The sequence below is a fragment of the Cryptotermes secundus genome, unplaced genomic scaffold, assembly GCF_002891405.2.
Source record: "Cryptotermes secundus unplaced genomic scaffold, Csec_1.0 scaffold160, whole genome shotgun sequence".
In the NCBI taxonomy this organism is placed as follows: domain Eukaryota; kingdom Metazoa; phylum Arthropoda; class Insecta; order Blattodea; family Kalotermitidae; genus Cryptotermes; species Cryptotermes secundus.
Genome location: NW_019745080.1, coordinates 3,925,931 through 3,950,870, shown reverse-complemented (window position 1 = coordinate 3,950,870; position 24,940 = coordinate 3,925,931). Strand labels below are relative to the sequence as shown.

Genomic DNA, 24,940 nt, shown 5'->3' with positions numbered 1-24,940 from the left:
GTGCCTGGCGTCATTTGTTTTTGGTTGTGAAGCGACATGTACGAAATTTCAGAGACAAGTGACAGAGATGACATGGTGGCTGTTTATACATGATATGAAACATGCATTAAGCGGGAATCGAACTCGAATGCCCCAGACGTCGGTAGATCTCAAGGTAATCCTCAACTAATGATACTGTAACGTGCATACCTAGGCAACGGCGCAATAAACATCTCGTGTAAATGCACTCAACAACAGGACGAATTTTTACAGCTCGCTGCTAGGCAACAGTTAGATCGCCAATGGATTAGCAGCTATCACGTGACTGGCTTTCTATGATGTCCTCGCGGCGACCGTTTCCATGCAATGGTTCGGTAAATACGTTTCAACAAAAGAGGTTGTGTTTTCTGCGTTGTCAGTGCGGAGGCTATATAACGACAGTTACAGACATAACAAGTTTCAGTTTTTAAGTGGCAGGTGTAAGTTCTAACATTTAGGTGGAAGATAGCCATGGAAGGTTCGTCGTGTGAAGACTTGGCGTGTGATTTGAAGAAATTAATTATGTGTAATCCTTGGAGTCTGTAATCCAATGAGACTGTTATAGTTTGTGTTAAGTTCCCGTGCCAGGAACCGACTAGTGAAGATGGAGAATCCTAGTGTGTGCNTGCGTGGTCGGGGCGGAGGCTATATAACGACAGTTACAGACATAACAAGTTTCAGTTTTTAAGTGGCAGGTGTAAGTTCTAACGTTTAGCTGGAAGATAGCCATGGAAGTTTCATCGTGTGAAGACTTGGCGTGTGATCTGAAGAAATTAATTATGTGTAATACTTGGAGTGTGTAATCCAATGAGACTGTTATAGTTTGTGTTGAGTTCCGTTGCCAGGAACCGACTAGTGAAGATGGAGAATCCTAGTGTGTGCAATGGTGAACTGGAAAGAGTGTAAATCAGCGATAGCGCTGTATTTCCTGTAGTAAATGTGATTAACAGAGGTTGCAACCAAAATGCTAATAAAGCCAATCATCCGAACTAGAACCCACCATTTTTGTCGTGCTTACTGTCATCCTACGCGTGACAATATTTTGCGTATGAGAAAATTAAAAGACGGTAAGGAGACGATGGGACTATTAAAATGAATTTTCCATACGAAGCAAAAATATGGAAAATATATGCCAGTAATTTTCTCTTGTATCTGTCTATATTCTTTAAACGTGAAACAAACAAACAAAATAGTTACTTGTTTTTGGATTACTTGATCACAAAGACTTCTCGTCCGTGACGGTAAGATAAAGGTAATGTTGTCTCTCTGCCTAATTACGTGCAAGTATTATCGGCAAGTTGCAATCCATACATCAGTGAAACTTCGGAAAATGTGAGTGTTTTCCGACGTTATAAAGTCTCGATATTAACAACAAAGTTAACAACCAACATAAAAATAATGCAGTTTTGTGAGAAAGAATATTTGTGTATTTAATTAATGATTCATACTGTCACGAGTAGAGGGTTACGCGTGACGAAAATAGCACTTCAAATCACTGTGAAATCTTGTTGCAATTTCGTCTTCAGTCACCCTGGAACCTCGGAACTCACTAAAACCCTTCTGGACTCTTAACTACACTGCACTGCACAGCGCTCTAAACTTTTCCATGACGGTTTCGGGTCCTTGACTCACGGTTTCTCAGCTACAACTACTCTCTAGAAACTTATGTTGTCACCTATAATCCTTCGGAATGGACCACACATAGAAGACACCTTCTATTATTGTAGATGTGTTTAAAGTTCTGTTACCTAGCACTGGATATGGCGCGGACCACACTGAAAATAGAAGTCACGTGATTCCTACCCAGTGAGTTCATTGGCGCGCTCATTGTTGCGTACCAACGAGCTCTAACATTCGTCCTATTGTTGCATGCACGTATCGCGGGGTGTTTATCGAGCCGTTGCCTGGCAATGCATTGACATATCACAACACACATCAGTATCCATGACGGTAAGGTAATCCCCCTGTGCTTGCTTAAGTAATCACTACATGATGCCGTATGGAAAACTAGATGGAGGTGAGTGGTCAGCTTCACGCCTCGCCGCTTTACCCCCGGGGAAACAGCCCCCCCCCCGTATCCATTGGGTAGAGGTTAGGTGGGCTCCAGAGCCGGTCTGGGCTCTGTGGAGGAGAGAAAAATCTCTTGCGCCTACCGAGAATCGAACCCTAGTTTTTCATTCCATAGCCCGTCGCTAGCCAGGTAGCTATTACATATTTATTATTCTAGAATAATTTACGATAAAAGAATTGTCAGCCGGTCACGGTAGCCGAGTGGTCTAAGGCATGTACTGTCTTCGCTCGCTTGGAAACGGGGATCGTGGGTTCTAATCCCACTCAGGGCATGGATATTTAGTTTGTGTGTGTGCGTTTTTCTGTGTCTGTGTACAGGTAGAGGCCTTGCAACGAGCTGATCATCCGCACAAGGAGTCCTACCGAATGTGTAGGATCTAGAAAAACCGAAGTGAACGGAGAAGTTCATGGAGGTAGGTCTAGGCCCATTGGGGCTGTAGTGCGAAGTAAAAAAAAAAAAAGAATTGTCATCATTAGCAAAATAAGTTATCAGATGATAACGTATAGAGGTTTTCACACATAACAGTTCCATCACCTTCATTCATACTTCAATTGTGGTAAACATGTTTAGGTCCTGTAACCGCATAGACATTTGATTCCTTATCCGACAGAGGGTAGGTGAGAGCGATAATACAATGGTAGTAAACACCGTTATCTCGAAATACGGTAATGGTATGCCACAAAACACACAGCTGTCACATTCATCTGCTACCTACCCAACAACGTGAGAGCCCGTATTACACATCAGTGCTGTGATAATTTTACCTTCAATATATACTTTTTTTTTCGCCATTTCATTCAGACTGGCCTGCCCATCCACTAATAGACCATCTTATATGTGGCTTTGGCAGTAAAACGGTCAGAACATGAAACTGTCATATCACCTTCATTAAGAGTATTACGCATTCCTGTATTAACCCTTTATAAAGCCCACCTGCTTTATCACACTAGAACTCTACATACAGTGCATTTCTGTGTTCCGTATAGTCCTCACAATAAACATCTGTTTCCCCAAACAGCACTAACCGGTTTGTCCTTATAGAGGAGACGTAATGTGTTTCCTATGAGATACGAACTGAATTTGTATATACTATTTAGATGAAATTCAGTATTTAAAGGGTTAAACGACCTGCAAAAGCAACATCGCTTAGTTTATACTTATCAAGTCTGATTTTGAATAATTTAAAAGTTACAAAGCAAACACTATCTCTCTATCGCGTTTTTAATCCGATGAACATAGAAATTTAAATGAAAGAAGTCAGGAACTCAGCTAATTAACGTATAACCGTTACGCTAATCATGGATGAACGAAGTTACCATGCTAAGGCAGCTGGGTATCCATTGTATTTTCGTATAGAGTACACGGACGTGTTAAACAACCAAAAGGAGGAACAGAGATAAGATAGACAATTACTGTGAAGTTTGGCTGCTAGTAAGTCGGTAGCGATGTGCCTATCATGTTGAAGGGGGGAACTGAAGAGATTGAGGGCCCTTCTTCTCCAAAGCAACTGGTGATCTCATCGGAGTTGGTTCAGTTACACACGACTCCTCCGAGGAGACTGGAACAGGAAGGTAAACTTAGAAGGTAAGCCCGTTGGGGCCATGAACACCTTCATCTCATCAGCATCACAGTTTACCCCACACCAGTGAAAAGGCTTCGGCTAAGACGGAATCTCTTCAAGTAAATGTGAAGGACTTACCTATCACATGGCTTGTATCACAAATGAACCACTGGAGTGCGAGAGAACTTCAGAATCGAGATTACTGATTCTTATCTTTCGTCTCTGCAGCGCACATGTTGGTATGTTGCCGACATTTCGGGGACATATGCTGCCTCCACCTTCGGTGTCGAAGCAGGATGAGTGAGTTCATGAACATGTAAACCTAAGTTCTAGTCCAAGAGACCCAGGGGGAGAGGGTGAGGACTGCAGCCCGATCCGGGACAATACAGAAGGTGAATTTACTCTACTACTCTTCTTCCTGTCTCCTTCATACTTGGCGTATTCTTTGATCCTGAAGACAGAAGCGACATGTCCCTCCGAAACGTAGGATGACTTTCACCGGATTGCAAGACGTTATATCCCACAAAAAAAAACTGTTCATAACCACCGCTGTGAGAACCCCAAACATCTGTAATTTGTAATGCAGAATTCAATTTGGAGTAGGCATATATTCACGGGTTTCTTGCATCTAGGGAAAGAGCGCGCAGACATGCTACAGGGTCCACCCAGCCTTCCAGCCAAAAGGAACCGGTGGGAGACAGACCTTACCATAGGGAAAAGCGGTGGGAGCCTGAAGCTGTCCACTCACTCATGTAAACCCAACTTAAGAATGAGTGGAGCCACATCTTCACTCCCTCAGATGTCATGGAATTTCGCTAAATTACTGACCTGGGATATGAGTCAGTACAGTGTCTGAACTACAGGCCGGACGTCTGGGGAAGGGACGTTCCTCTCCTCAAGCGCACCAGCACAGACTCTGGGGTCCATACAGCCTCCTACCCTATGGATAACAGAGACTTATTTACCAGGGCTAAAGAAGGCTGAGTGTTAAACTAACAACTCATCACAAGGAGCAGCGATTAAGAATGAATGTAGTTATAGTTGTCAATCCTAGTTCTGTATCTTCATGGCGTGGTATTATTGGAAAAAAAAAAAACAGCTCCGTCAGTACAGTGACTCGGCGACCGGGAGTCGTCTTTTAGCAAGATGAATGATTTTTCTTTTGGTTACAGCGACCAGATCGCTTCTGGGTTCCACCAACCCTGACATCAAACTAGTACCAAGAGCAGTAAAGCAGATGGAGCGTGAAACTGTCCATTCACCTCAATCCACTTCCCAGTTTTATGATACTGTCACGTATTTGGGGGTGAGCACTTTGATTCGATAATTGGATTTATAGACACCTTATACAAACAACTCGACACTACAAATAATACACCGTTATCGCTGATCTACACACTTTACAATTCACTGTTACACACACATTAATGTTCTCAGTCTTCACTAGTCGTATCCTGGCAACGGATTTATAATTGTCTGTCACTTCTAATCACACATGAAGTCCTCTTTACAGAGCCCAATTCCTTCCTTGCCATCTCTTCTCAATTATATTCTACTGCCATCTCCAGAACTCAATTCAATTCCTCTGTTCCCAGGCGTTTATCCTGGCAGGCTGGCGTCTCGAAACTGACTTAAAAGATCTTCCTTGTCACGGTTCCATAAAATTCCGGGAATCTCCTAAATAAACTATCAGCCTCTCAAGAAGGACTCAATTCCATGAAATTTGTTTGTTGATTTGTTTGTTAGTGTAACAGACTAAAGAAGGACAACATATGAAGGCTAAAATTAAACAATATTCACCTCAGTGTTGGTCAAGGAAAAGCTCTGATATAAACACGTATTAGTTATAGTTGTCACAATTAGCACATGGATCAGATGAAGCATTCCAGTCTTCACAGACAAGCAACTACACTCACTCAAACGCCAGTACGGCGGTCTGCGCGCGAACTGCAATCTTAACCAACACACTGATACATATATAGAGTAACAAGAAGTTCTGCATACTTTCCTTTGATACGACATGGACTGAATAAAAAAACTCCGTGCCTGTAGTCCGCAAGCGAACTATACCGACCGAGCGACCGCCGCTTGTCGGCGAAGTTAGTGCCAACTTTAGCGGATAGAGGATGTCGCGTGGTCAGGGCAATGAATCCCCACGGCCGTTAATCTGCTTTCTAGACCGGAGCCGCTATTTCCCTGAAACAGCTCCTCAGTTATCCTCACGAGGCTGAGTGGACCCCGTTCCACACCAACTACTTCTCAGAAAATCTGGTAGCGCCAGGAATCTAACCGGGGACATCTGGATTTGTAGCTAGGAACTCTGACCACTAGACCACAGAGGCGGTGATCTCGTAAACCTAAAAAATGTGGAGACACTTACAGATGGACAGACACGCGAATATGGACAGCAAGGCGATCTCTTAAGCTTCCTTTTGTTTGTTTCTTTTTTCAAATTAAGGAAAGTACGAGTAGACCATTAAATGTGAGGAAGGTACACAAGGAAATCATGGAATCATTTAACCACAAAACCTTTCTCATTGTCAATATACGTGTATTTCTATATCATAAAAAGGGTAAATCTATCGCTGTAACAGGCCGTGGAATCCCATTGGATTGTGAGACGTCGAAGTTCCCACATTTTCTAGATAATCGGTCCACAGATGGCGGTGGGATTGTAGGCCTTACGAGCAGGCCGCCCTTAACCCCCAGGGCCAAAGTGTGGCTGGAATGATTAGGTCAATTGAAAATAAAATCCAATGACCTCATCCGGAATCGAACACGCAACTTTTCGCTTTAATGGCTCTGCAAACCTCATCCGTTTCATTGGTGGACAGACAGACTGAGAGGCTACGTTGCCATTTCATTCTCAGGATTTGACGGCAGTGCATTCGGATTGAGACACTCTGGTCTGTGACACCGTGTGGATACTGACGTTTCGGAAGAACATGCTGCCTTCAGGTTCCGGACAGATCTTGAAGACGCAGACAGCATGCCCCTCCGAAACATTCTGCACGGTGTCAAATCCCAGGGTTCATCAACTTTAATAAGGCCTACTGCTGAAAATAATATCACACTACATACATCAATCAGCGATCTTACATTTCCTTATGGGTCTAACATAAATCGTTACACATTCATATCGAAATATATTTCAAATATGTGTTCTGGGAACGGTATGGTATTCATAAAATTCACAATTTTTGTCACGAACATAGCCAACGTTAAATGGGCAGTCCCTTTAAAATTGTTCCAGAATTTGAGTCAAGCTTCAAGTAAAGCACAGGTCGAATTGGGCCGATAAAGAATCGCTTCGTCATTCTCAGGCGCGCTCTTTTCCATATAGAGTTTACACTGAAATTCGTCAATAAGCGTCTGGGATGCAACATGCAAGAAGGTATCTAGCCCTTATAAGAGCATTTTACACAATCGCACTTCGTGCACAAGGAGGCGCATAAAGAGAAGAAACCTCAGAAGAACACTCATTGAGGAGATATAATGTGCAGCCCGTTCAAAGTCAAACCGCATGCTATAACATAAATGTCCAGGTAGACCGCAGATTAAAGATTAGATTAAGTTAGGTTGGGTTATGAAGAATGGCGTCTTCTGGGATGTGGCGCCGTGTAGATATTGTATATGCCGACGTTTCGATCTTCAGGGAAGAAAAAAAAAATCGCGATCGATAAACCAGCGTGATCAGGTGGCTGTGAAGATGGAGGCGATACGTTCCTCCGAAACGTTGGCTTACACAAGATCTACACTGCGCCACATCCCAGAAACGACATTCTTCATAGTCACAGCCGTGAAAACCTAAAATATTACAAAAGTTAAGTTAGGTTAGCGGACATATTATCGTGGGCTGCAAGATTTATTTCTTCTAAGGAAATTAAATATAAATATATATATATAATTGTTTTATGATAAATACTCCGTTAGACCGCATGCTATAGTGTAAAACTTCAAGTAGACTTCACGCTGAAGTAGCACCTTTTAAGCTTATTGACTTTTTCTTTTGCATTCTGTGCTGTAAATTGGAGGCTGATGGTCTAGAAGATTCTTCTTTTTCATAATACTTCCTCGTTCATAATAAATCGACTCGTTTCCAAGATGTACAAACAAAAATTCTACCATTCAAGAAGTAGAGATTACCCCTCATTTGAAATAAGCCTTTAACACATTAAAGCATGCATTAAAGTATAGGTTAGCTTACATTATCATAAGTTACTATGCTTAATTATCTAGAATGACCTAAGTTTATATGCCACATGGTGTGCTGAGGAATATACACCACGTTTTACATCTTATACCAATTTTAACTTCCACATTTTCATTTAAAATGCACGTACCTCTTTGACTGCATTGTAGTTCCTCTAATCCCCTTATTGAGATTTCCAACATCTGCTTTCCACGTAACATGAAACATATTTACTGCGATTACATCTTACTCAGCTCACTATAATCTTTACATAATCGTCTGCGAAACATGGCTAAGGCTACAACAGCTTTCTTACGATAATTTCTCGTACACCTAAATCACTTGTCACATAACCTCCATATTCAACACGACATACGTAATGTTCACACGTTATACCCACAATAACCTACTAGCAAGCACACGCAGTATTTCTGACTTCTTAACACAGATAAATCTTTCGTATTTTTACTTAATAAAACACTATTACACGCCTAGGTTACACAACACACGTTCCATTTAACAGCGTCTTTCGACTCAGCACCCTGCAAGCTGTCCGTAGTAGCTAGCAGACGGATGGCCAGTTATGCACTACCCTTGAAAGCACTACTATCCCCCCTCCCTTCTCATCCTTCCCTTCCCCTCCCGCTCGTAGGCATACAGCGGTGTTCCCTTTGTCCGCCGCAGAGGCTTGGACCTGAATTCCATGTCTATTATGTATTTGGGGAAAAGGTAGACAACGAGAAACTTCCAGCAGTTTAAAAACCTTGCCTCATGTTATATTGAAAGACTTTTCCTTCGCTTGCAAGCAGTAAACAGACTTGTCTGAACACGTCAGCGCATGTGACAAACAGTTGAAATATTTCGCTTTCTTCGGGCTCCTGTGACTCTACAGTAACATCTTCATGTCTGGGAACTCCAACCGCGTGCTTCACAAACTGTTACGCACAACTATGCTCTTGCAGGATTTGATCTGCTTGCCACCTGCTGTCACACTGGTTTCTTGCTTGGTTTACTCTTCGACCCTGAATATGGAGGCGGAATGTTCTTTCGAAATGTCGGTTGACTTTGAACTGTATATACGGCGTGATATCCCAGAAGATAAAACTCTTTTAACATTCTTGTTTGCTGCTTGTTTCACTCTGGTTTCTTGCTTCCACCCTGAAGATGGAGGCGACATGTTCCTCCGAAATGTCAGTTGACTTTCGACGGCGTCATATCCCAGGATACAGAACTCTTACTTACTTACTCATGGAGCTGAGCCCTTCTGGAGAAGCCGCCAATTCTGCAGCTACTCAACAATTTCCAAGCATTTTATGGAACCCGAAGGTTCATCACCGTGTTCACAAGAGCCCTCCACTGGTCCATATCCTGAGCCAGATTTATCCAATCCATACCGTCCCATCCTATCTCTCTAAGATCCATTCTAATATTGTCCACCCAACTACGCCTTGGTCTTCCCTGTGGTCTCTTTCCTTCTGGCTTTCCAACGAATATCTTATACGCATTCCTCGTCTCCCCCCATTCGTGCTACATGTCTTGCCCACCGGATACAGAACTCTTCTTGACATAATTCTTGTCCTTACTGCTAAATGACAAGAAACGGTCCAAATAACATGGTCTTAGAGGTAACCCTCTACACGCCTGTTCGGCAGATGCGTGGTTCGAACCTCAGCCAGAAAACCGCCTATCCTTACTGAGGTTTCCGGTTGTTTTAATCAGTCCCTTTAGGCAGAGACCAAGACAGTACCTCGATCATGCCGCAACAGCTTCCTCCCAAGTCCCTTCCAATTCACCATTTGTCTATCCTACGATTCGGCGTTATATGGCCTCGGTCGGTAGGTTAAATTGTTGCTGGCCGTCGCCAGCACAGTCATTCTTGGCTTCACGTCTCGTCAAGATCTATGACCTTCTGTCGTCTCCTAGACATGTATGTGTTCAGAAGTGTAGCCCCATCTTCGACGGTGAGAGGGGTGAGGTCTTTCTGTTTGGGGCTAAGTTTGTTGTAGACGTTGTTAAAAACCGCCATGACAGCCAATGTCTCAAGTTTCTTGGTTTTAACTTTGCCCATTATTTTACTTGATGCCATACAAGTGAGAGAGGAGCCGGGACAGTCAGTATAGCGACCGACGGTTCGGGGTTCTAGTCCCGGTAGGGTTAAGAATTTTCACTTCCCCAAGTCAAGATCGGTTCTGGGGTCCATTCAACCTCCTATACAATGGGTACAGGCAGCTTTTTCTCGCGGGTAAACCGGCCAAGGCGTGAAGCTGACCACTCACCTCCAACTAATGCCGAGGTCAAGAAAATGTAGAGCTATACATCCACTCCCCCATACGCCTTCGCGGCTTAGTGCTTAGTTAAGCGCAGGGACAACTTTACCTTCTTACCATACAAATGAAGGTCGCGTGACCTCGGAGAGTGAACCTTTGAAGTGGGAATAATAAGTCTATCGTTGCAGGAGGGGGACTACTACATAACGAGGAGCTCCATAAATTCTTTTATTAGGATAGAATGGAAGGGGAATGTAGTAAGCACGCGAGAGGAAAAAAATACATGTGGTACATAGTGGACTTTACGAATTTTCCCTTCTCCTTCTCATCCAGACCGGCTCTGGGACCCACACAGCCTCCTATCCAATGGGTTCCGGGGGCTCCTTCCCTGAGGTAAAGCGACCGAGGCGTGAAGCTGACCACCCACCTCAATCTAATGCCGAAGTCAAGAATGGTAGATCTATGCCTCCACTCCCCCATACATCTTCATGGGCTGATGTTTATTAATAAGTATAGGGCCAACTTTACCCTTTTTACCTTTTATTTGTTTTACCTGAGTTCATACAGCACAGGGAAACATAGGATCGGTGGTAAAGCTGAAACAATGAGCTCGCAACACTGAGAACTTGTTTTGAATACCGAATCATTCAACAAGGTCAGTGATATCGCTGCCAAGAGTTTGAAACCTGTTATACAGCTGCGAGACATTATACCAACTTTGCATCAGATAATAAGCAAACTGACTCCAATAAGCTACTTGCAGTGTTGAATGCTATAAACATTGCGAGCGGAAGTGTGTGCTCCTTAATGAAGTACACGTTTTATACTTTTGTTTGCGAATTTGAAGACCAACCTCTGGTCCTTCAGACTGGGGAATGGAGTCCACCGACAATTCGTAATGACGAGGTTCTGCGCCGTATAAAGAAAGATGAATGGAAAAATACTGGGAGAAGGGATTACTATGACGACTGGAGATAAGGGAAGGAGGAAAACAACAGGTACAATGCCCTTAAATGATCTCTAATCTGACATGTCAAGATAATAGAATATCAGGCAACACAATACCTTCAGCGACCTCTTACGTCTGAGCAGAAACACTGCTGGCTATCGGGGTGGACGATCTGGGATCAGTTCCCGGCAGAGGCAGAAGTTTCGGTTTCCGCCATGTTCACACGGACTACGTGGTTCAGGTCTCCTCTAGCCAGCGAAACGGAGGTTATTGCCCCCGGAGGCAGAACGACGGAAACATGAACCTCTCTCTTTTATGAAATGCATCCTGTTGTGTGTCATTTTCGAAAAGATACAATTTTGGGCAGTCGCACAATTAATAATCAAAAAGAACTACAAGAGACACTACAGTGTTAACATTTGCTTTTATTTGTTGTCGGTAGCAACGTTATATGTTTCGGCTCATTTCTTGGGTCATCTTCAAGTGTACATGAACATTAATTTAGCTTATGAATTGCGTCATTAGTCAATATGAATTCATACTGTGTCTGTATGATTATTCTATACTGACAATTATATCTTAATTTTAAAATGTAGTTCAAATATAGTTAAACTCGACTGATAAACCTCTCTATCTATGGCTCTACAGCTCTTTGCTGGACCTTCGCCGCATTTTCAGTTTCTTAATCCTATACACAGTCGGTTAGATTCCTTGGACGGGGGGATCAGCCTGTCGCAAGGCCGCTACCTACACACAGAGCAACACAAACACAGAATATCGGATACAGACACTCGTGCCTCGAGTGGGATTCGAACCCACAATTCCAATATTCGAGCGGGCGAAGACATTTCATGTCTTAGACCGCGCAGCGACTGTGATCGGCACATGAACCCATTACTCACCTTAATCTAGAACCGAGGTGAAGGAAAGCCCCTTACACGTTGCAATAAATGGTGCTTAACCACAGGGACAAATTCACCTCCATCTTGATCTGGGTTACTGACGGATATCATTTAAAACGAGCCAAGACAGCATTCCCTAACATTAATTCCAACATGCCTTATTCGCCGATACTCTAGCTGATGTAAGGACTTTGCTTTCTTGTTCTCTAAGTACCACGTGCCGAACGAAGGATGAAACCACCAATTTAAGGGCCCAAAATGTTATAATGTGCTGCCTACATAAGGTCATATCACAGCTGGGCAGGGGGGATGAGTTGTGGAACGATGAATAACAGGGAAAGGTTGAATAAACTAACAGATAACCTTAGTTTAATTCGACTTAGCCCACCAGGAATCTCACATAAGTCATTAGGGACTAAACCGGGTCTCCGTGGTGAGAAGCAAGCGTTTAACCACCCAATCTATCATCATACGGCCTTCAGATGATATCGCTACCTTAAAATGAAAAACTAATCAACCGTTTTGAATTAATCGTGCATAATATATTGAGCCGAATGAGGTGAATGGCAGAAACTGAATTTCAACGGAATACAGAATAATATACAAAAAATCGAAGGGTTCTATTTAAACAGACGAGTATTAACCCTTGACCTGTGCAGAAGCACACAGAAAAGTAACGACAAAGCTTACCTAGAAAAATAGGCACCCGATAACATTACACGCCTCCGACCTAATCTATCACGATTGCCGTTGTATATAAAGGCGCGTCCATATTACTCGTGCTCGTGTGCCTCGCGAGTAATGTGGACGATATGACAAGTCACGAGATAAGAAAATTTAAAATTTGTAATTTAAAAACTATAGCCAATAAATTAAAATACGACTACAGCCTATACACACCACGAGTAAATATACGGATCCTCACGCGCCGAAGTCTGGCGAGCAACTGAAGTAATGTGGACGAAGATTTACGAGCACAAATAAAAGGCAGACGAGTCTCCCGACGAACACAAGCCTGGCGAGCACGAGCACGCGTAATGTGGACGCGCCTTTAGACTAAGGCCTCCAAGGTCCCCTCCAACATCATAACGTCCAGTACTACATAACAATTTTTCAGGAAAATGACGATAGCTCAAGACAAAGAGACTACTGTCGGCAGAGCCATCTACCGGAAAATTTGGTAATACAAGCAACCAATGCATGTATCAATCTTATAGCCTTACTGTTACTACACTGTATAATCACGTGCATCATCATTACGACTTCACGGTATACAGCAGGGATGTCCAACATGTGGCACTATCTTAATAGTATGGACGCGCCATAGCTCAAGCGGTTAGTCGCTGGCTTCCCACCGCGGCGGCCCGGTTCTGGTCAAGTGTGATTTGTGGTGGACAAAGTGGCGCTGGGGCAGGTTTTCTCCGAGTACTTCGGTTTCCCCTGCCAATCTTCATTCCACTAATTGCTCCACAATCACCCGCACCTATCATGTGAGGCTGGTACAATAAGCCAGAAGAGGCCGCAGTACAAGGGACTTAGTCCCACTAGCAATAAAAAAAGCTTAATAGTATGCATCCTGTTGTGTGTCATAAAGAAGGTACACAAAATGTATACAAAAGTATGCAGCCTACACAACAATATTCTGTATTTAATACAAACATATAAAAATATATATTGATATGATAGTGTATACTTTGCTTTAAATACAGTACATTGCTGTGTAGACTGCATACTTTTGTATATATTTTATGTGAGACTATGACATATCAAGACTCTGCAAACATCACAGGAATATTTTTCCAAGGTTTTTACAAATTTTAATATTTGGCTGACTTAATGCATATCCATATACGCGACTTAATAGAACATCACGTTTCTGGCCTCGACACAATGGCATAAGGTGAGGGTGAAGTTCAGTGCCTCTAGTATAGGGAGATAATGAAATGCGACATACAAGCCTGCAGTTTGCACGTGGACGTTACGAACCAGTTAAACATACGCGACTAGCCTCCATGAGAAATACAGAAAGTAACAAAACCTCTGGCACGAAACAGAAAAAAAATTACGAAATACGTTGTTTCAGCTTCCACTAAACCTGGAACAGTTAGCCTATGTCTGAGGTTTACCATCTTTTGTTACATTACGCAGTGTAGTCTATCTGATATATTTACCAGCATATCGAAGGAACATATGTACACATCTACCAGACTACACGGCATAACATCCTAGACGATAGTACTCATTACAGTAAAAGCAAAGAGAATTTAGAACGTTTTGAAACAAATTTGGCCATACTTTGTGTTACACAGATATATTAATTAGTACCTCCAATACACAAAGGTGAAAAACGCATTACTGCCTCTTTAAAAACCCAGACAAAGTTATCCTAATTTTATTTGGTACAGCCAGTCTATACTTGATTACATTTGCCAACATAAATTAGATTTCAAGTTACACAGCATTGCCAACAAGCGATGACATGATTAAAATCTGGCACAGTAAATCTAAAATTAAGCTGTAAAGATTACAAAGGGACAGAGTTTTTATCTGTAGTCCCAGCATAAGAAAAAGAAAAACCTGCTACGACCTTTCTCAAATTAATAATCTATTCATTTTGACAGTATGCAGTGCTCTTAATTTAAAGGCTATCAAATAAGTTCGATTTTGAACCATGCACCAGTATTGCCAATATAAAAAGATGACTGCATTCTTCTAAAAAATGTGCCTTTTTTGGGACAGACTATTTTAACCTCGTTTCCTTCTCTTTCAAACAATTGCCGCTTCCTACTTCATCACGTCCGCGTTTGAACACATGGATTGGCACTTCATGACGAGAACGGAATGACACACAGAGACTTCATTTTGCATACGTCGTTCTTTATATTCTGGAACTCAACCCATACCACTCATTATTCACAGACCTATGTTTTCAGGATGGAATATAGATTGAGAGATCATACGTCGGAAAGGATTATTAAGCGAAGTGGAAATTGAAGAGTTCGTGTTCGTAGCATATGGAAGTTTTCATTCACAAGAGTTCTAGACATCGAAACTTGGGATTACGTAGCATATTGGAGTTCTAAGTGGGGGGGGGGGATAAAATTGCATGTGGGAGGAATTGCTGATATTCACGCTTGATATCACTATCTGATATAAATTCATTCCTTGTAAAATGTAACACGTTCACCAATCCATGAAGGGGGAAATTGCGGACTAGAGACTGAAAGATTCGCTTAATTTAACATGTCACTTTGTTTATTCTTGGATTGCCTATATATTTATTTCCCATACTGTGGCTTGCAGACCTTTCCAGCCTAAACGACCTAACTACATAAGAAATACACTCCCGCTACAGCGGGAACGAGTAAAGGTCATCATTAATTACAAATGCAGAAAACCACCATCACCATAAAGTTACTGGAGCATATTTTCAGCATACATCACGTATTCTTACAAAAGTTGGGAAGTCACACATACAGTAAACACTTGCTAATCAGGCTACAGTTAATCCGCATATCGGATAATCCGGATCGAAATATGGAAAATGAAAAATTCTGGTAAGTTGAGTACATACATCAAAAGATACATGGGATTTAGGATTAAGAGGAATTAAGAGCGAGAGGACTTTCCGAGTATGTTGAGGGCAGCTGCAGAAATCGAAAACACCCAAGATTGGCTTGAGCTGGATGAAGGAGACCCTTAATTTCAGCTTCTGACAGAGGAAGAAATTGCTTCACTGATTTTTTTTAATTTTTGTATTCATCAGCACTATCTATACTTTTAAATAACCCATTTATTGGTTTTCTTTTTTTTTTCTTTTTGTCTTTTAGGGCGGTCTCACGCTTCTTTAATCAGTATTATCGCTTAATCCGGATGACTTCCACCAGCCAATTACTCCGGATTAGCGAAGGTTTACTGAACTTACATAGGATTTCTCTTCCAAAAGGTATGACGCAGCCAGGTTCGTAGTGGATGAACTATATCATAATTTCTTCTCAAAAGATATACTATAAAAGGAAGAGCAACAGGCTTTTCTCTTCTCTTTTTTTTTCCTTGGCACTACAGCCCCAGTGGGCCTAGGTTTACCTCCATGAACTTCTCCGTTCATTTCGGTTTTTCTAGATCTTACACAATCGGTAGGACTCCTTGGGCGGGTAATCAGCTCGTCGCAATACAGAAAAACGGACACACACAAACTAAACATCCATGCCCTGAGTAAGATTCGAAACCACGATCCCGGTTTCCAAGCGAGCGAAGACATTACACGCCTTAGACCGCTCGGCTACCGTGACCGGCTTTCTCTTATCTACAATGTCCAAATACGAGCTCTGGGGAACACTCAGCCTCCTATACTATGTGAACCGTGTGCCCTTTATCTAAGAATAAAGCGGCCTGGGCGTGAAGCTGACAGCTCACCTCCATCTAGCGCCGAAGTTATGAATGCATGGAATTACACCTCCACTCTCCATTCATCCTAATGGTGTTGGGAATAATTAAAAGCAGGAAAACTGTAGATTTACATTTTTGAGGACCCGCATTTCGCCATAGATCTGAAAACAGAAATCGATGCGATATAAAACCAGAGATTTCGACACATTTTAGGAAGCTTATATCACTGTAATGAATCAATGAAACATGTCGAAAGTAATATTGCACTGATGAAGAATACAAAAAAACAAAAGAAAGAAGAAAGCAGTCTTCTGGTATGTGACACCGTGTAGATGTGGTGTTAACCGACGTTTCGGAGGAACGTATCGCCTCCTTCTACCCTGAAGCCGGAGACGATACGTTCCTCCGAAACGTCGGTTAACGCCCCATCTACAAGGTGCCACATCCCAGAACACTGCTTTCTTCATAGTCACTGCCGTGAAAACCTCAAATCTTACAAACAAAAGAAACTCCGTGGCCTGTAGTCCGCAAGCGAACTATACCGACCGAGCGACCGCCGCTTGTCGGTGAAGTTAGTGCCAACTTTTGCGGATAGAGGGTGTCACGTGGTCAGCGCAACGGTCCCCACGGCCGTTAATCTCGGTTTTCTAGACCGGAACCGCTACTTTTACATTCAAGTAGCTCCTCAATTATCTTCACGAGGCTGAGTGAACTCCGTTCCAGACCATTACTTCTCAGAAAATCTGGTAGCGCCGGGATTCGCACCCGGGACCTCTGGATCTGTAGCCAGGAACTCTGCCCACTAGACCACAGAGGCGGTCCAATGATGTTATACACAAACTCTATCCTGTTTCTTGGTGCAGTGTTTCCTTACAAGTTCACTGTTTCTTTCATGGCTTAGAAAGTCCCCGCCTTTTAGGAAACCCGAAAACTCACTAACGCGATCTCAAAACCCCGCCACAGGATCCCATCCTCAGCGAATTACATCTAGTCCACCTTTAAAATCCTATTTCCGTAAGATCCTATAACCTTCCATGCCTACATATATGAGGAGAAGCCGGGATAGCTCAGTCGGTATAACGACAGGCTGCGGGGTGGGCTGCCAGGGTTCGATTCCGGGCAGGGGGAAGACTTCTCACTTCTTCCAGATCGGCTCTGAGGCTCACCTAGCCTCCTGCCCAATGGGTACTGGGGGCTCTTTTCCAGAGGGTAAAGCCGTCGAGGCGTAAAGCTAATCACTCACCTCCACCTGGTGGCGTGGTCAAGAATGGTAGAGTTATACTTCCACTTCCCCATATGTCTTCATGTCGTGGTGTTTAATTGATTGAGCACAAGGACAACTTTAACCTTACCTTTTACCATACGGTGTTTCCCTGCTAAAATTTTCAACTTTTCTCATTATTCCTTATTCGTTCTACAAGTGTCCATGTCTTCCATCGTGAGTTAATAACCCCAATAATATCTAGTAAAGAGCATAAATTATGAAGTTACTACTTATGTAATTTTCTCAATTAGCTCCTCTTCCTTTGGTGTGTTTGCAATTAATATTCTCCTCAGAACTCATTTCTCGAATACGGAAAGCTATGTTCCTTTCTCACAGTGTAAGACCAAGTTTCACACCCACATCAAACAACAATTCAAAATCTCCTGTGTATCTTAATCTTTCATTATCTTATAATATATTTATGGTTTTACCTATTAATAATAACTGACACACGTTTATGGCTCCGTGATTAATAATACCAGGTTCTGAAATGGGTGATTGGAATTATTAACAGTCGTAATCACAATCAATTACAGCAGCTCAAAATAAACGACTCCCTAAGACTGGCTTCACTCTAATTGTGTTTACCGAGTCGTTGCCCAGCAACGGCTCTACATGTCACAATATAATCAGCATATACCACAATTGATATTTCCAACCACGTCCGTTCCTTCATGACGTTTCTGGAAATGTCCCACAGCACATTCTATAGCAGAAAAACAACGAATATTGTATCCGCCAGTTTCAGATCATAAAGGTACTTTTTACCGCACCACACATCCAACCAGTTATTATATTAATGAAACGTTCAAAAGTGTGTCTAATGTTTGCATCGTAGTCATAGTTCACTTCAGAACTTTGCTACTTGACCCCCATGAGAACACAGCTCTGTCGGTGCATGCATGACCGGACAAAACACACGACGCATTCGTGACAGAGCAATCTGACTATCAATTACGCAAGTATTTCGCAAACATCCGTAATACGGGACATCTCTTCACAATTAGAAAACACGAAAAGGTACAAAATATCACACGCGTGCTTTCTATGCATGCTTATAGGTAATTATGATGTACTTTATACGGAAATGCATGAAGAAAACTTGTTTCATTTCAGTGGTGGAACTGCAGTGCAAGCGGCAACACTGTGGAGCCTTCACGGTCCAGGTCTGCGGGTAATGAGAGGGTCTGCGGACAGCCGGAGAGAAAATGGGTCAGCATACGCCAGGTGGTCCCCTAGTGGCGAACTGGTCATGCAGATGAGTCAACAGCACAGACGCAATCTTGAGGAAAACCTGCACACGCACAAGAAGGGGGGGGGGAAATGAAGAGATAGAGAGTGAAGAGAGACAGTGAGGAGGAACATAAAGTGATTAAGAAATTTAGCAGTCATATTTTATTTTTTCCTTGGCACTACAGCCCCAGTGGGCCTAGGCCTACCTCCATGAACTTCTCCGTTCACTTCGGTTTTTCTAGATCTTAGACATCCGGTAGGACTCCTTGGGTGGGTGATCAGCTCGTCTACCTGTACACAAACACAGAAAAACGCACACACGAACTAAACATCCATGCCCTGAGTGGGATTCGAACTCACGATCCCGGTTTCCAAGCGAGCGAAGACAGTACATGCCTTAGACCGCTCGGCTACCGTGACCGGCAAGCAGTCACATACCGTATGCTTATTTATTTGCTGTTTAAAAGGACGCTCTAAGCATAAAAGGTAAAGTTGTCCCTGTGCTTAACTAATGAAGGCGTATGAGGAGTGGGTTTATATATATCCACAATTTCTTGACCTCTGCACTAGCTGGAGGTGTATGGTCAGCTTCACGCCCCTGCCGCTTTACTCCTGGGGTAACCCCCCCCCTTGGTATTTATTGGATAGAGGCTGGATGGGCCCCAGAGCCGGTCTGGACAACGCGGAGAAGAGAAAACTCTTGACCCCACCAGGACTCGAACTCCGATCCCTCTGTCGTCCTGCCCGCAGCCAGTCACTATACCGACTACGCTATCCCGGCTCCTTCATAAAGGCGCATGGAGGAGTGGATGTATAGATCCACATTTTCTTGTTCTCGGCAGCATGAGCTGGAGGCGTGTGGTCAACTTCACGTCCCTGCCGCTTCACCCCGGGGACCCCCCCGTATCGATTAGATAAGAGGTTGGATGGGCCCCAGAGCCGGTCTGGACGACGCGGAGAAGAGAAAATTCTTGACCCTACCGGGACTCGAACTACGACCCCTCTGTCGTCCAGCCCACAGCCAGTCGCTATACCGACTACGCTATCCCGGCTCACGCTTTCAGCATACCAGACTATAAGTCTACATATTCGGCGTCTCTACTACGTTCGGTCCAGGCATCTCCCAAACAGGCCTACAAGTCGGAAGCATTAGTGCTTGAGAACTTCCTCAATTATCCCATGTTGCGATAGTACCAAACAGTCGGCTTTATTACAAAGGCCCTCCAGTCTGACCACTTCAGGACTCAGTTTATTTGTTTTCGTATGTACAGAGAAAACTATCCAATGCGACAGAATCTGACAAGAGATTATGTCCATTACGGCGAAACACAGAGTTGGAGGACTACCCCTTATCGGTTACCCGCGACATTTTATTAATTACACTAATACCTGTCACTGCATATCTGTAAGCAGCCCATGATGTTGAGTTACGAAATTTCCCGCCCTTTACGGAACGTGAAATTTCATTACTGTATTCACAAGATCATACTTTTGGACTAGGCTCATTCAGCTCAGTCCAGACCCTATTCTTACATTTTATGTCTTCAAGATCAGTTTAAATACAATCCCACTCTCTACACCTAGGTCTCCCAAGTGACCACTTTCATTCGTATTTTCCGACCCGAACTTCTGTGTATATTTACATCCAGTCTTACGTGCTGCATATGGCACCTATCTTACCCTCAGTGATTTCATTATCCTAACAATACNGGGGGGAGGAGGAAGTAAACATTTTGAATGAATTCCAAACTTTCTCCTCTACGCTCTCTTCTCCAACATTCCCAATCTACGTTCCTTCCGCAGGGTGAGAAACCTAGTTTCACACTCACAAAGGTATTTACATTAATAATACCTGGTGAACAGTACAAATTATGAATAAGAAATCTGTATACACCATTTCTTTTCCATGATAACTCAGTCGGTATAGCGACGGGCTGTACGACCGAGGAATGGTATTTGAATTCCGGCAGAAGCAAGACATGTTTATATTCTCCATAACGTCCAAATCGCTCGAGGGCCCACTCAGCCTCCTATCCAATGGATACCGTGGGCAGTTCCCCCACGGGTAAACCGGTCGAAGAGTGAGGCTGATCACTTAGCTCCATCTGCTGCTGAGAATAAGAATGGTGGAGCTACACCTCCACACTCCCCGATGTCTTCATGGCGTCGTGCTTAATTAAGTAGAGAGAGGACTTTCCTTTTACCTCTTACTCCCTCTCTTTTGCGTCCAACAATTCTCCTTACACTACACTCTTGCAGTGACAGATCACACTCATACAGGACAGATATATATTGTCACGTATTTTGGGGTGTGCGTGACTTATAGACGGGGTTCGTATTGATTACAGGATTTATTGCACACTCATACATATTGTTACTACACTCCACAAACCATTATAATATGTCTTCTATTCTCCATCACCTTCGGCTGCCGCCTCAAGAGACTCCCAATTCTGATTCGGCCGACCTTCAATTCTTGTTATACATCCTCGGGTCGGCCCCAAAAGAAAACACCGTTTCCTAACAATTCCTCTATTGTTATAGAGGTGCGTCTACCTCAACGTTGCATTAAAAAAGGCAGTTCTTCGATTGCTGCTTGCTTATTCGTTTGCCTCAGGATTGTTTACCCACCCGTCGTCTAGCAATGGTCGTCTGATCTGGCTTCATTATTCCGCCTTTCAGGCGTCATGTCACACTATTATTAAAATCACTGCTGAGTTGGGCTTAACGAACAAAAGAGAAACGACATACACTTGGGATTAGCTGGTGGACTACGATCACGAGCCACTGACCTATACCCATTGGATTTACGAAGGAAATGTGTGTGCTGATCTCCCAATGCGCACGACCATTCCGCACCTGAATATACTTGCCAGAACAGGGATAAAGAGAACAACACAGGAAGGCGGTCACAGCCAATAAAGTGAAGGCTTTTGTGTAGTACCTATACAGCGCGTTAAATAGCAGGGCACAGAGACCTTTCGTGTGCTATTGCGTCACCTAGAAACGCCACCTGCCTTGTCAGGTAGAATAGACGAAACCAAACTCAGTCCCCTTTCCCCATGAACTGCAGGCTCCTTGAAGGGCACACAAGGACTTGCTGATTTGTTGAAACACGGATAATTATGTTCATGTCCATCATTTGCGATCCATGGACACGTAGAGGGGAGTGGAAGTGTAACTCGACACATTTTTAACTTCAGCATTTAATGGAGGCAAACATTCAGCTTCAACCTCCGCCTACTTTACTTCTGGGAAAGGGCCTCCGACAGCCGGTGGATGGGCCAAACGGCCGGTGTGGACATGGAGGTGACGAGAAACATCTCTGTTCCCGCTGCGAATCAGATGTCCATGAATCTATTCCGAATTTGAGCTCCATCTTACAGTAGATCTACCAATGTTTCATCTTCCGTTAGGATTAGAGGTTTACTTAGTATCTGTTTGGCGCGCGTGTAGCCTAGTTGGTTGACGCATTAAGCCGGAAGATCGTGGGTTCGATACCCGATGTCACTGAATTTTTCAGTTCATCTAATCTTTCCAGCCACAGTATGAAATGAGTATCACGAATCTTCCTGGACGGACTGTGCAGAAGACTGACAACCTCAGAGCCATCTATGAGCCGATTGTCTAGAAAATGTGGAAGCCTCGACGTCTCACAACCATGTGGGCTTCCGCGGTCTGTTACGAGGATAGCTAGGGCCGCGCCATAGCTCAAGCGGCTAGTCGCTGGCTTCCCACCGATCGATCCCGGGTCTGGTCAAGTGGAATTTGTGGTGGACAAAGTAGCGCTGGGGCAGGTTTTCTCCAAGTAATCATCATTCCACCATTGCTCCACAATCACCCTCATCTATCATCTGAGGCTGGTACAATAGGCCAGAAGTGGCCGCAGTACAAGGGACTTAGTCCCACCCCACTAGCAATAAAAACAAATAAACAATACAAGAATAGCTTCACCTATACCTTTACCATATTTGCATTTTTACTTAGGAAGATGGTCTCTTCAATTTACATTTAATCAAAATCGTTGGAGCCGTTTTAAAAAAAAAATCGCCATTTTGTTTTTGGGACATATGTGAAGGAACCCTACTTTTCAATAGAATATTCATATTCACAGGACATCGAGGTATGATGGAAAAGCTCTCAAATATCGAACATTAATAAAATACCTCCAACAGTTCATGCTTCAGCGAGGCGCACATCCATTCGTACGTGCACACGCGCACATATATATACAGGCAGACATTTCCAAAAAGAAATGTTTCATGTTGGGGGGGGGGGACAATGTAAGAGACCGAACACTCAGAGACATGAAACCAACATGGTTTCGTATCACTTTTGTCGTGACGTTTCTGAGCAAAACAACAGGAAACTGTTTACATTAACTAACAGTCTCTCTCTCTCTTTCTCTAGCTCCACGGAGAGGAGCCGAGTCCTTCTTGAGAAGCCGGCACTCTCTCAGACGCTCAAAAATCTGCCCAAATTTTACAGAACCCCAAGGTACATTACCGAGTTCAGAAGAGCCCTCCACCGGTCCATATCCTGAGCCAGATGAACCCAGTCCATACAAACCCACCCTACTTCCGTAAGGTCCATTTTAATATTATCCTCTCGCATACGTCTAGGTCTACCTAGTGGTCTGCTTCCTTCTGGGTTTCCTACCGAAATCCTATAAACATTCATCTTCAGCCTCATGCGTGCTACATGACATGGCCATCTCATCCTCCTTGACTTCATCGCTCTAAGCTTCGACTAATGAAACATGTAAATCAGAAGGGGGTCAAGATGAATACATATTACGTCAAACATCTGTCCCTACAAAACCCATAAGAACTTCATCATCTTCAGATACTGTCTGTAAATTTTATGGTTTCTCTTGATGGATGAAGCACCATACAGACAATTCATTGATAGATGTGGGGACAAGACAGAACATCGAGGAAAGATTCGGCCGCCACCTGGTGTGGAACGTAATTTCAAGAAAATTTTTGTCGTTCATAAGATTTTCTTGCCAAAGGAACTTCAATGACTTTGAGATATTGAAGGCTGCATGATATAACAGTGATAAAAATTTATGGCGCAATGAAAAATTCCTTCCTCGGTAACAATTTCACTTTTGTTGCTCACAGCTAAGAAGAAGTCTGTCTTTTGGGATATAACTAAGGGTAGTCAGGTGAAAGTGAATCAGAGTGCCGCAAAGAAAATCTCGCCTCTACCTTCAACGTCCAATGAGGAGCCAAGCAAGAAATGAGCAGGGCACAAGACGGTAAACTGAGCAGATCGAACTCTGCTTCTTTCGCCGTACGTTTTGCTTGGTTTACTCTTAGATCCTGAAGATGGAGACACTAAGTTCCTCCGTAACATCAGCTTACCTTCACCGATCTTCAATTTCACTTTTGATAAATATGGCTAACTCCAAGGTTGGGAATAATTTTGCAGAACGTAATAATTGTTTAAGACCGCCTCTGTGGTCTAGTGGTCAGAGTTCCTGGCTGCAGATCCTGAGGTCCCGGGTTTGATTCCCGGTGCTACCAGATTTTCAGAGAAGTAGTGGGTCTCGAACGGGGTCCACTCAGCCTCGTGAGGATAAATGAGAAGCTACTTGAATGGAAAAGTAGCGGCTCCGGTCTAGAAAACCGAAATCAGCGGCCATGGTGACTCGTTGCGTTTACCACGCGATACCCTCTATCCGCTCAAGTTGGCGCTAACTTCGCCGACAAGCGGCGGTCGCTCGGTCGGCATAGTTCGCTTGTGGACTCAATCCATGGAGATGTTTTTGTTTTGTTTAATAAGTGAATAGTTATTATATAAGAAAGCCCCTAACCTTTTACGGAAACTTAAAGTTCATTAAAAAATTCACAAAACCCGGACACCGTCCTATATACGGTTCACATCATCAAAAACTAAACATCACTTTACAGACGGAGAAGAAAACAATTTAAACTGTTTACGTAGTGCTGTATTTTCCTATGACGTTTCACGGAAAAAGCGTGACGCTTTAGTGACATAATTTGATTTTCACTTGATCTCTTTTAATAAGGAAAATTTCGAGATGCAATTCATCTCATTTTGACATTGACTTGACCTTATTTTACAT

General features: G+C 43.3%; 1 protein-coding gene across 1 annotated transcript in view; it reads right to left on the bottom strand.

The window, feature by feature from the left end:
* LOC111874867 (fat-like cadherin-related tumor suppressor homolog) overlaps positions 1 to 8,405 on the bottom strand; it is a gene marked incomplete at its 3' end in the record, with an annotated part of 232,468 nt that extends 224,063 nt beyond the window's left edge. Inside the window, exon 1 of the mRNA XM_023870717.2 lies at positions 7,994 to 8,405. Within this exon, the coding sequence (XP_023726485.2) occupies positions 7,994 to 8,070 (77 nt within the window). The remainder of the gene's footprint in view (positions 1 to 7,993) is intronic.
* Between the last annotated feature and the right edge of the window lie 16,535 nt (positions 8,406 to 24,940).